The 12,005-nt window shown below is 40.3% G+C and overlaps 1 protein-coding gene across 1 annotated transcript in view; it reads left to right on the forward strand.

Moving 5' to 3' along the window:
• Positions 1-4,686: 4,686 nt before the first annotated feature.
• RUNDC3B (RUN domain containing 3B) overlaps positions 4,687-12,005 on the forward strand; it is a 50,840-nt gene continuing 43,521 nt past the window's right edge. Inside the window, exons 1-2 of the mRNA XM_059483752.1 lie at positions 4,687-4,872; positions 11,508-11,623. Of these exons, the coding sequence (XP_059339735.1) occupies positions 4,769-4,872; positions 11,508-11,623 (220 nt within the window). The 5' untranslated portion in view covers positions 4,687-4,768. The remainder of the gene's footprint in view (positions 4,873-11,507; positions 11,624-12,005) is intronic.

Raw genomic sequence — 12,005 nt, forward strand, 5'->3', positions numbered from 1 at the left:
AAAAAAAAAAGAAAAGTTAAATTATTGGTAGCAGACAATCCTCTGCTTGTTTTGATTGAGAAGGGGTGTGAAACATTAAAACTTCAAGGATGGGAGAGCAAGAATGGGGAGAAAAATCATTCACCTAAATTCTACCCATACTGAAGAGCTCTTAAATCTGACCACCCCAACATCAGTGATTGAGATGCCTGAGAACTACAACAGCAATAGCCACAGCATGCATCTATTCATTGCAAAAAGGGATATATTGCTCCTGTATCTGTAGCAAAATCATGTCAAGGTTTGAATTGCATACCCATGAAAAAAAGGGATCTTAACTTACATTTTTTATCTTCTATTACTGATCAAATGAGGCCACCAAGTGGCAATGTAAATATTTTAAATCACAAAGGAAAAGGGTAATAACTTTTAATAACATAACTTTAGAATATGTAAAAAATAATCAAGAGAAATGAACACAGATCAAATTTTATGTGCCATGTCATAAAGCCATTTTTCTCACAAGTAATCTCATAAGCATAACTTTCAAAAGCTACAGTGTTTAAGTCAAGATGTCTTCAAATATTGCTTCCTTACTCATTTCAGGCAAGCAACCTTAAACCAACTTGAGTTTAAAAACTCAGAGATTGAAATTTATCTTTCCAGTCCTAAATCACAAACATACTTCATATTTAAGTGTTTCATATTACTTTTCCTTGGCCATCTCTACTACAATTATATAATTTTGTAAAATTCAGGTTTATTCTTATTCTCCTTCTGCTCATGACTGTCACCCAAGTATGCTCTAAAAAGGCATATGGTACTGTGCTTTCCTCAATTCCTTTCACTCCTTCCAAAGAACTAAGTATCAGCAGTATGCCAAAAAAAGAAGGTGGGTGGAATTCCATGTTCTAACATGCCCCCAAACCTTCCTTTTAAAGGCTCCTGTACAGATTAAGATATAAGGATAAGTGCCAAAGGATATAAGGATAATAATGCCAAAGTACAAGATCTACAAATAACCTGAAAAAATCTGAGAATTCTCGTAGGATAGAGCAATTTGGAAAAGTGCAACTACAACTTCAAATTATACCTATCATGTTTTAGTACAAAGATGTTGGCAAATCATATCTGTGGATACCCAGATATGCTGCCAAAAAAAAAAAAAAAAAAAAGCCCAGCAAAGCAAAAAGTAAACCCAAACAATTTCAAACCATGAAATTAAAAAGAGCAAGTGTGTATGCCTCCTACATATACAGAATCACAGAATTGTTCTGGTTGGAAAGGGTCTCTGCAGATCATCTTGTCCAGACCCCTGCCAAGACAGGGTCACCTGGAGCAAGAGACACAGGAACATGTCCAGGTGAGTTTTGAATGTCTCTGGTGAGGGACACTCCTTGACCTCCCTGGGCAGCCTGTGGCAGTGCTCTGCTGCCCTCGACATAGAGAAGGTTCTTCCTTTATGTTGAGATGAAATGTCCTGTGGTTCAGGTATGGTTCATACACAGAGCCAGGCAGCTGGCTGGAATCCATGAGAAGTGTTCTGAACTATCAGTATACTCAAAATGACCCTAAAGTGTAATAGTAAAATATATCACATCTCACACCAATTTGTGTTTTGCTCCTAACTGAGGGAGTCTTATGCGATAGCTTGAGATCATTTTCTCCTGCTATAAATGACAATACAGTGCCAACTTGTGGACTAATCCTGGTCAGCAGCTAAAGCCCACACAGCCACTTATTCACTTCTGCTCAGTGGGATGGGAGAGACAGAATTGTACTGGAAAAGGAGCAAAACTTGTGGGCTGAGTTAAAGACAGTTTAATAAGTAAAGCAAAGCAGTATATGCAAGCAAGGCAAAATAAGGAATACATTTACTGCTTCCCATCAACAGGCAAACCTTTAGCCATTTCCAGGAGAGCAGGGAACAGTTACCTGGGAAGTGTAACCAAATGGTGTAACTCAAATGTCCCTGCTTCTTCCTTCTCTCCCTGAGTTTTTACCACTGGACACAATGCCCTACGGTATGGTTCCTTTTATCAGCTGGAATCAGTTGTCCTGGATGTACCCCCTAGCAGCTTAAACATCTTTGCATCAAGAATCTTAAGTGCTTAAACATCTTTGCATCAAGAATTTTTCCCAATATCTGTCTTTTGTTGCAGCTTTTGGCAATCACCCCGTGTCCATTTGCTCTGCACTCCTCAGAAAACCTCTTCCTCTATCCTCACATTGGATAATTGAAGGCAGTAAGATTTTTCCTTAGTCTATTTTTCTTACTGAGAGGCTTTAAAAATTCAAGACTTACCACTCTATACTTCCTGATAAACTTATTGAGCTTTCCAAAGCAGCTGATGATATTAAAATTATTATTTTTTTATTCTTTTGAAGTCTTCTAGAACCTTTTTACATTTTCTACTTTGATAAGACAGTAGTGGAAGATAAACTATGTTTGAAAGAAAGCAACAATTTTTAAGGAAATCCATTTACTTGAGGGCAAAAACCTATTAATATTGACACCTAAGGCTTGGTCCAGCAGACAAGTCTGTTTTAATCTTAAATCTCTTTCAAGTATAAAAATAAAAACTTGCAGTTTCTGGGGAAAAGGTGAAGAAAGAAGATACTTCTGTTTTTGATATATGTAGAAAAGTTCTCCTGGCTTTTTTGTTAAATATCAGTAATTATCCAGTATGTTTATCATCAGTTCAAGAACAATAAAGCTGGCACCTGAAGTTGCTCATCTGCAGAGATTAAATCTACTTCAGCCTTAGCTTGGATTTAATTGCAAGTTTACTCAATCTGCACAAATCTCTTAACAGAAGCTACAGAAACAACGGGCCTTAAAAAACCTCTGAGAAGAGAAAGAAACCTGAAGGCTTTTAATTTCTGAGAGGCAACAAGTAACACATGCAGCATTTCCCCCTGATAGTTTGAAAGAAAAAGTAAAGAACAACAGCTTGTTTCAACCTTGTACTGGCAAAGCCACCTAAAATTAATTTTAAAAGTATTATTCTTGATTCCAGTGTAGAAAGGATACCATCTTCAGATTTACCTATGCCTCTACTTCTTCATGATGTTTCTGGAGCACAGAGGAAGAGAGGCAGAAACAAAATAATGAACTACCTTACAGTGAATTTGAATGGTAATATGCTTGGGAAAAAAAAAAAAACACTCAAGCAAAGAAGATTTACTTTAGAGAAGGCAACACAGTTTATTCACCATTTCATATCAAGTTCAATGAAGATAAAGATTAGGTCAAATTTACTCAGTTACATGTTGAGAGAGGCGAGAAAACAGCATATCAAGTAATATATGATGATATTGGATGTTTTGGTAAGTGGTAATACTTGAATCAATTTATGAGATATCTTCTGATAAAAAAAAGTTTATATGCTACTACATTTGAAAAATAGCCATCTATATGGTAATCTACTTTTCAAACTTCTTATGTCAACAAAATTCCTCTTCATGTAATAAAATTGTGCTGGACACGCTTCTAGTTTGACAGGAACTGTCAGAAATAGCTTCATATCTACAAGGGATATTCTCCAAAGAAACCAAAATCCAATGGGGTTTGCATGTCAGTAAACAGAAATTTTTATGTTTCAATTATAGGAATGGGTAGGTTGGAATTTAACAGAACCATTTAGGAGTATTATGTATGTAACTCAGTAGAAGGAAGAGTTGTGCCACAATTTATTTCACCACTCACTCTCATTGCAAACAAATAAAGTTTGTAAATCAAACAAAATTATTTTCTTAGGCTGAAAGGGAACTTCCTCCCATAGAGGAAGCAAATCAAATTAATCCATACCATTTCACACCTCCCCAGCTAACCAGCCAAATCTACTCCTTCACAGCCACAAACCACAATTATTTTCTGCCGGACTTTCTTCTGCAGTGCTTTGTCTTCCTGTCTTTCAGTGACATGAACGTCACGCAATTCTGCGTCCTGATGCCAAGCCAAAGCCCTGTAGCCAGAGCTCTTCCAAGCGTGTCTTAGCTCAGAGCTGGGGCAGCCGTAGTTTGGTGGCAAAGTGTATTCCCACAAGCATGGCCTGTAAAGCTGATATATTTCATAAAACATTGTCCAGCACTGCAACAGACTGCCCAGCGAGGTGATGGAGCCACGTCCTGGAGGCATTCAAGAACCGATGCGGCACTTAGTGGCATCTAGTTGACATCGTGGTGTTCAAAGGTCGGACTCAACGATCTCAGAGGTTTTTTCCAACCCTGTGATTCTATGATCCTAATTAACGACTGACAACATTTCAAACTCTAAAAGCTACAACCAGGGAAGGTCTCACATTCGAGACTCCAGCGGGCTAAGCAGGGAGAGAACTGATAACAATTAAAGGAAGACCACAATTTCACGGACGCTTGCAGAGCCGCACGGCTCCCTCGCCGGCCCCCTCAGGTGCGGCTCTCCCCTGAGGCGAGCCCGCCGCCCCCGGGAGCGCCGCCAGGCGGCGCCGGCGCCGCGGCTCCCGCGCGCGCTGATTGGCTGGCGGCGCCGGCGCTCTGCGGCGCTGTGGCGGCCCGGCTGCCGGGAGCGGGGGGGCCGAGCCGCCCCCGCCGGGGGACCCCGCGCATCCCCGCCCGACCCGCCGCTGCCTCGGGCGCGCCGGGACCGGGCGGCGGGAGGAGGAGCGGGGAAAGCACGGGGGCCTTCTCATCCGCTTCCTTCTCGTCCGCGTGCCGCGGCGGCAGCGCAGCATCCTGGAGAGCGGGGAGGCCGGGAACAAAGGCTCCGCGCCAGCACCGGCGGCTCCACCTGCCCTGCCCAGCGGAGATGGCGTCCCTCGGCTTAGGGGGGCTCAACATCTCCGCCCGGAGGAAGAGCGTCCCGTCCCGCAACGCCGCCGTGGAGAGGCGGAACTTGATCACGGTGTGCAGGTGAGGCGCGGGCCGGGGCCCTGCCCCGCCCGAGGGGACCGTGCCCCTCGCTCCCGCCGCAGCCCGCGGGGCCCGTTCCGCCCCCGCTCCGAACAGGCGGGTCGGGGGCAGGAGCGCGGGGGCGGCCCCGCCGCAGCCCTGTCCGGGCAGGGAGGCCGGTGCCGGTAGAGCAGCCTCCTCCATCCATCCTGACTCAGCTCCTGGGAGCGTGTCCGGGTGGCGGGGAGTGCAGCGGCTCGCCGGGCAGTGCGTCTGCTGCGGGGCGGCAATGGCCCCTTCTGAAGCGGGGGACTGACGGGTTTGTTGCCGGCACCATGCTTGCGTGCTCGGGCCAGAGGCGGTGCGGGGCAAGGCAGGGCAGGGTGAGCGCTCGGCTGCGCTGGACTCGTGCGGGCACGGCTGCTGTAGCTGCGCTACAATTGACGGTCCGGCCGCGGGTCCGGTTCGGAGTCAGTGCGGTGAGGATCAGAGTTAATGGGATGGATCCAGGGGAAGAGATTCGGGCCGCTGACCGAGCGCTCCTGCGAGCGCGCCGGTGCCGCAGGACCATCCCGAAGAGGCTGCGCTCCGGGATATTTTTATCTACGAAATCTAGATCAGGAAATCTGCAGTACTAGAGCTACTGTATTCAAATTTCTTTCTTTCGTTCTTTCTTTCTTTCGTTCTTTTTTTTTTTTTTTTTTTTAAGCATCTTAGTGCTGAGCTTATGCAAGCTTAATAGCAGTTCTATGACGCTCTATTTAAGCGTTTCCAGTGCTGTCACTGTGGTATTCATGCAGCATTTCCAGGTGTGCAGCAGTGACCTGTAACGTCATGGCAAACTTTTAAATACGTGGATATGCTGGTAGCAATGGCTCCGTTCGGTCGTTTGTTTCAATTGCTCAATTTTGACGTTATTAAAGTAATTTGAATATTGTCTGGGAAAGGTTTTCAACAGATTCATGAGTGTTATGACATAATTTTAGTTCTCACAAACCTTACTAAAGTGACAGGACAACTATTAGATAATTTTGTACCATCATCACTTAATGCTGCAGCAGGGTTTTTAAAAACCCATACAACCTCATATTTTCCACTCTCTTTTTGGTTTTTGTTTTCTTATGGTATACTGTTAGCAGGTTTTACAAAGGTTGACTGTATCATCCATCTCTTGAATTTGCTTCGGTATTCCTTCCAGTCATGGTGTCTGTGTTTGAGTAGCATCAGCACTATTCTGTCTTTTCCTGGGCTTGTATGCTTATCTCTACTCCTACCTGTGAAAAAGATACACAACAAAAAAAATGTTTAAAAAGTTTTTTATCACACCTGCTGAAGCAGCTTAAATAATAGAAGTAGAAGTTTTCAGTTTCAGCTGTTTTTACAGGGATGCAGATACTGCCAATCTGTGTGCTCAGGAAAACACTGGTTTTATCAAGTAATCACACAATTGTACAGGATATAAACAGTTTTTTTTAAAGAAATATATTGTATTCTACAGAACTTGGGGGGTTTTTTTTGCCTCCCAGTTGAGAAGAACTCTTCTGTACTCTTTGCTGTTACATTGGGTGGTTTTGGTTTATTTGATGTCCCTGTCCTGAAGTTGAAGTGATGGTGTAATATATTTAAAAATGCCTAGAAATCTGAGAGAATTCACTTAAACACATATTTAAAAAAAGAGCTACTGCAGAAACTGCTTGAGATTGGTGTATTTTTATTGTTTTCAGTAAAGCGACTTAATTTTGCTGTTCTTCACACAACTGGAAGTTCTCAGTTTGTGAATGCACATAAGAATTTGGAAAAAATGTTGAGGAGGAAGGATTTGCATTATTATGATGTATGTGCATTTATTTATATTTTTATTTTGCCAGTGTAAGAGGGTTTAAAATATCTCTGTGCCTTACTGTAGTTATTACACATTTTCTATTCTAGAAAAGTGTTACCTGTTAGGAATAGCCAAGTTAGTATTGAAAAGTGTAAAATAATAGTCCTTTCCAATCAGAATTCTATGAAAGTAAGAAATTGTTCTGGTAAAAAATAGCTCCAGTCAATTGAGTCAATCAAATTTAGATGGTATGGACTGTTCCCCAGTGAAGGGAAAAAAGCACAAGGAAGATACTCCTCTGAGTTGCCATCTGTTAACAGTCTCTGATAACTTAATGAATTATTTTTGTCAAAGCTTCAATTTAGCATATTTTTACTTAATAGTTATACCAGACTTTAAGGTTTTCATATTTTCTTACAGTGATGTTATCTAACTCCTCATGCAGATGTGGATAGTTTCTTATATTTACAGTTTTGGAAGGAACAGTTTATTTCCACTGAAATGTTGAGTGTCACTGTAGCCATGGAAAGTGACATAGAAAGTTAAGTTCCATAAACCAATTGCACGTGAAAGTGAATGACTGTGGTTTTGTAACTGCACAGCCCTGATTTAAATTGGAATAATTCTCAGGACTTTTGTGAGTACATAATGCATGTTTTAAGTTTTTTCTCTCCCCTTACCTGTTTTCCCTTAAGTTTGATCCCTTTCATGTTCCAGTAAGTGGCACTGAGATTTTTTTACAAGTTATAGATTGTTCAGCTTGGTTTAATCTAGTCTTCAATAGGATCCATATAGACACAGAACAACTGAGACAGACCTCAGAAGTGACATTCATGGCTTAAATACAGACTGTTAACACAGAATTGAACAACTATTAGGAAATATGCTTTTAAAACAGTGATTTTGCTAATACACATAAGACCTGATGCAGTGACATTGACCCTTGGCTCAACTGTCTGGTTTCATGATTGCCATGTTTAGCCTAAGGCATATTGTTTCATAATCTTAGGGATCATTCTATAGTAATGGTTTGAATTCTTTAAAATAGTATTTTAATGACACTTCCCAAATTGCAAGCTAAATAATCATGACAAAATCTGCTGTTTTGGAAATAAGATGTGGGATGTACCCACAAAATGTTTGGCTTTGGTTTGGAGTTATTCAAGAAACTTGGGAGACTTCTGCACATCTTGCAAAGTTGTAGTGGAACAATGTACCCTAGAAAGATTGGTTTAAGTCTTTCTTATTCAGGAATGTCTCCATCTTACATAGTTCATAAGGTCTTTTTAAGGTTGGGAGAACGTTACTGTTTCTACATCTTCTTTTTGGCTCAAGCAAGTGTAGATTCGTGGCAGAGAAAACGTGTAATAATGCAAAAACATCAGAGCTCATAAAGGTAATTTAGAAACATTGATATTGAAATCTCTAATTGCAGTTACTGCATTAAAAAACAAGTAATAAAAGTTGAGGAGTAAAAGCTGTTGCAGTAACACAATGAGAAATGTTGGATAAAATACCTTATTTTAAAAAAGTCTTGAAGCAACAGGTGTTATAGCAAGAGAAGCTACATTACTCATCTGCTCTTGCACTCCCCTCAGAAGTTAATCTCTGATGTGTAAGCAGACTGCTGCTCTGGAGTGCAGTGCTGCTGTGGCAGCCCAGTGGAGAAAAGATGGAGTGAGGTGGTGCTTGGGCTTTTTCCCAGGTAGCAAGTGACAGGATGAGAGGAAAAAGCCTCAAGTTGCACAAGGGAGGTTTAGATTGGGTATTCAGAGAAATTTCTTCACAGGAGGGGTGGTCAGCCATTGGAGCAGAATGCCCAGGGAAGTGGTAGCATCACCATTCCCAGAAGCGTTCCAAAAAAGTGTGGATGTGGCACTTGGGGACCTGGTTTAGCAGTGCTGTTAATGGTTGGACTCCATGGTCATAAAGGTCTTTTCCAGCCTTAGAGGTTCTGTGAAGATGGGAGCAATACAGGGAACCAAGGAAACAGCTCGAGCTATTTGGACCTTTTTTCTTCATAGCCTTGTGTACTTTAGACCTGACCTTCTGTTTCTTGGCTTTCAGTCTCCATGTGGCTCCACATAACTGTGCAAGAGCGTGGAATTTCTGGTCTGGGGCCCCACACACTGGAAACACCTTCAATGACTGAGGAGAATTGTTTACTTAGTGCTTACAGTGTAACCTTTTTTCAAAGGCATAACTTCTATATACCCTTAATCCTTTTTCCAATATACATGGTAAACATGGTGAAATGTGAATATCTAATATGCAAAATGTGCTCATGACTTTTAATTTGCACTTAAATATGTTTGCCTCTTTGTAGTATTTAGAGAAAAAAAGGTAGCAAACCAGTATTTGCCTAAAGGGTTTTTTTTAAATCTCAAAAAAATGTTTCTAGTGAATCAAATTTTGCTTGGTAGTGCTGTTATCTTCCTAGTTTGTAGAAGTAAGTATGTACTTGCACTCCCTTTAAGTTCTCCTAAAAGCCAGTCTAACCCAAGTTGACTATAAAAGTTTAGGGTTTTGGTGAAAGGGTAGAGTAGACAGATTAAAATTAACATTTCTGATGTTATGGGAGTAATATGAGCACTTAAAAAGCACCATTTTGATGATGAGCTCTTAGACAGCCTTTTATAATCAGACCCTAGGTATATAAAAATTTTTTTCTAGTATTTTTTCTTTAAATACTAGATATTTTTTTCTTCAGTCGAGTAGCAGAATGCTTTAAAATGAAAAAAAAAAAGCTTATCTATGATTTTTAAAGTGTTTGTGAAATTGCTCTTAAGTGTTTCTTCTTGAATATATCTCCATTTCTGATTAGGTACTCTATACAATATTAATTAGTGAACTTTCAAGTATGACATTGAATACAGGAGAAGTAGACATTGCTTTATATTGTACTCTACTTGATTTTGCAGTTTATGGATGATCCTGTCTCTGAGTTTTATGGTGATATTCCTGCATACAGGGCAGTACATCACTCTGCTAACTCACTGTCTATCTTATGTATGGATCTATGAGTGCTGTGCTGCACTGGATCTTTTTCAGACCTGCGTGGTGTGGGAGGACTCATCTTGTTACAGTTAATATTAGCTTAGTCATGGCATTGCTATAGGCATTTGTTTTTCAAAATGAACGCTTTTTTTTTTAATCAAAAATTTCTCAGCTCTGATATAGCTTTGAGGAAGCAATAAGTTCTGCCATTAGAAGAGTCAATAGCATTGACTGGTGGGCATGCATGTCTCTCACTTACTCAAAATTGGTTAAAAATATGGAGGAGTTCAAAACTGAGTCATAATTTGGCACTGCAGGAGAAGCTTCCTCCTCCACCCTAATTCACTCCTAATTCCTGTTCTGCAAAAAACTCTACAACAATAGGAGCCTGCAGGAAAGGTAAAATAGGGAGTTGTTATTCAGAAGTTTACTGAGTAAAACATAATTGAGTGGAAACTCTTGAGCTGTGTGCCAGTTCAGTTTGAGCACATTAGTTTTGTGCATCAGAAGGCTGTGCTGGCTCCACTAAGGAGGCAGGTACTGCTGTAGTGCAGAGCATTTCAAACTACTGCAGGTGTCAGGAGCTTCATTCCTGCCCTTGCTTATAATGCTGTGCTGCTTCTGCAGCTGTGCCATAGAAGTGCTTGTGTTGAGATGCTGTGAAGGATCTTTTTTATGAATGTATCTGTATTTAAGAGTCACTTCTCCCCTCCTTTCCAGTACTGAAAATCTAGAACAGTTCATAGTGAGCACCATAAAAAGTAGAAGTGGCAGAGCTGAGGAAGCCAGCGCTCGCTCAGGTGTGGGATCTGGGAGGAGTAGGCAGAGTGAGAACATCCTGAGTTGATACTGTTGACATCTGGGTGTTGTGAAAACTATCTCCTCAGGCTGCAGTATGGCTTTATTAACACAAATAAGATTGTTGCAAAAAACCATAGTAAATGCTTCAGATTTAATACCTTGAAGTTTGAGAAATTTGTCTTGAAACTGAAAACTGGAAGAACAAGCTGAAGAAAGGAAAATAAAAATGGATAATGATAAAAAATTATGAAAGCAAAAAAAAATTTTTTTGTCATATTTATTGAGGTTTGAACTATCCTCTGAATAAGAGTAAAAGTTTGTATAAATGTAACTAAACACAGCAGGCTGGCCAGTTGACTAATTACATCTTGTCTGCATTTTACAGTGACTTTATTCAGCCTTTCCAATTTTAGGTGTTGGATCATTGAAATGGAAAGCTTTTCTAGCATAATAATGAAGTAATACAGTGTTGAATAAGGATTACCCTCATTCACAGGGAAATCAGCCTAAGTGAATGCAGATTTAACAATGCATAAAAATTAATTGTTTTATAATATGTCTAGATTATTTTTGCATTAGGATGAAATTAGTGTTCTCATAATAGGATAAAGTTTGTATTTCTGATTATTGAACATAGATTTTGGGAATAAAAGGAGCACTGACAAAATGTCAAGCAAAAGTGTTTGTGTTTAGGATTACAAAGAAACTGATATTGGATGCTTTTGGGTGCTTGTTTTTCTCCAACTGTGTTAAAATAGTTCAGAGAAGAGAAAAATAATTAACTCATTTCTGTGTGGAAAGGGTGGGGATTTTTGTTTTCTTTCTGTTCTAAAGGCTTTATGCCTAAGACCAACAATGCCAATTGCACTTCCATGCTATATCTGAACATTTTGTATGTTCCTGTTGCTGTGACTGAACTTGATACATCAAGGTGGGTTCTGGTTCCTTCCTCTTGGTTTACACAAACTACTGCCCTACTGTAGAGGAGCTCTAATTATTCATGTAATTTATGATTGTCGCATATTTTTTGCTCTAGGTTTTCAGTCAAAACTCTGATTGACCGTTCCTGTTTTGAAACTATAGATGACACTTCCCCTGAATTTAATAATTTTGCAGCCATTCTGGAACAGATTCTAAGTCATCGACTGAAAGGTATGTTAATTAACTTCCTTATTGATGATTTTGCCATGAGAATTTGTTTATACAAAACCAATGTGCATCTGTACAAACTCCTTGATGCTGAAGGAAAGTATTGGCTTTCTTTGTGGGTCTGTCTTATTGCTGTTACCTTCCTGATTTTCTGCATTGCTATGGAAAAGTGAAAGCAACTATTTCTGTGAAACATATTTCCAATGATCTTGTTGGAAGCCTTCTGGGCTGGTAATTAAGCAAGTGAATGTTGCCATGGTGCTGAGCTCTGTCTGCTTTTCTGCTTTATGATAAGGCTGTGTCCTAAGAGTCTAAAAGACAATTATATTATCTGCTTCAATAGGAGCTACAGAGTGTATCTGGTGCTGCTCCCATTTCTTCCTCC

Source organism: Ammospiza nelsoni, chromosome 1 (assembly GCF_027579445.1).
Source record: "Ammospiza nelsoni isolate bAmmNel1 chromosome 1, bAmmNel1.pri, whole genome shotgun sequence".
Taxonomy (NCBI): Eukaryota; Metazoa; Chordata; class Aves; order Passeriformes; family Passerellidae; genus Ammospiza; species Ammospiza nelsoni.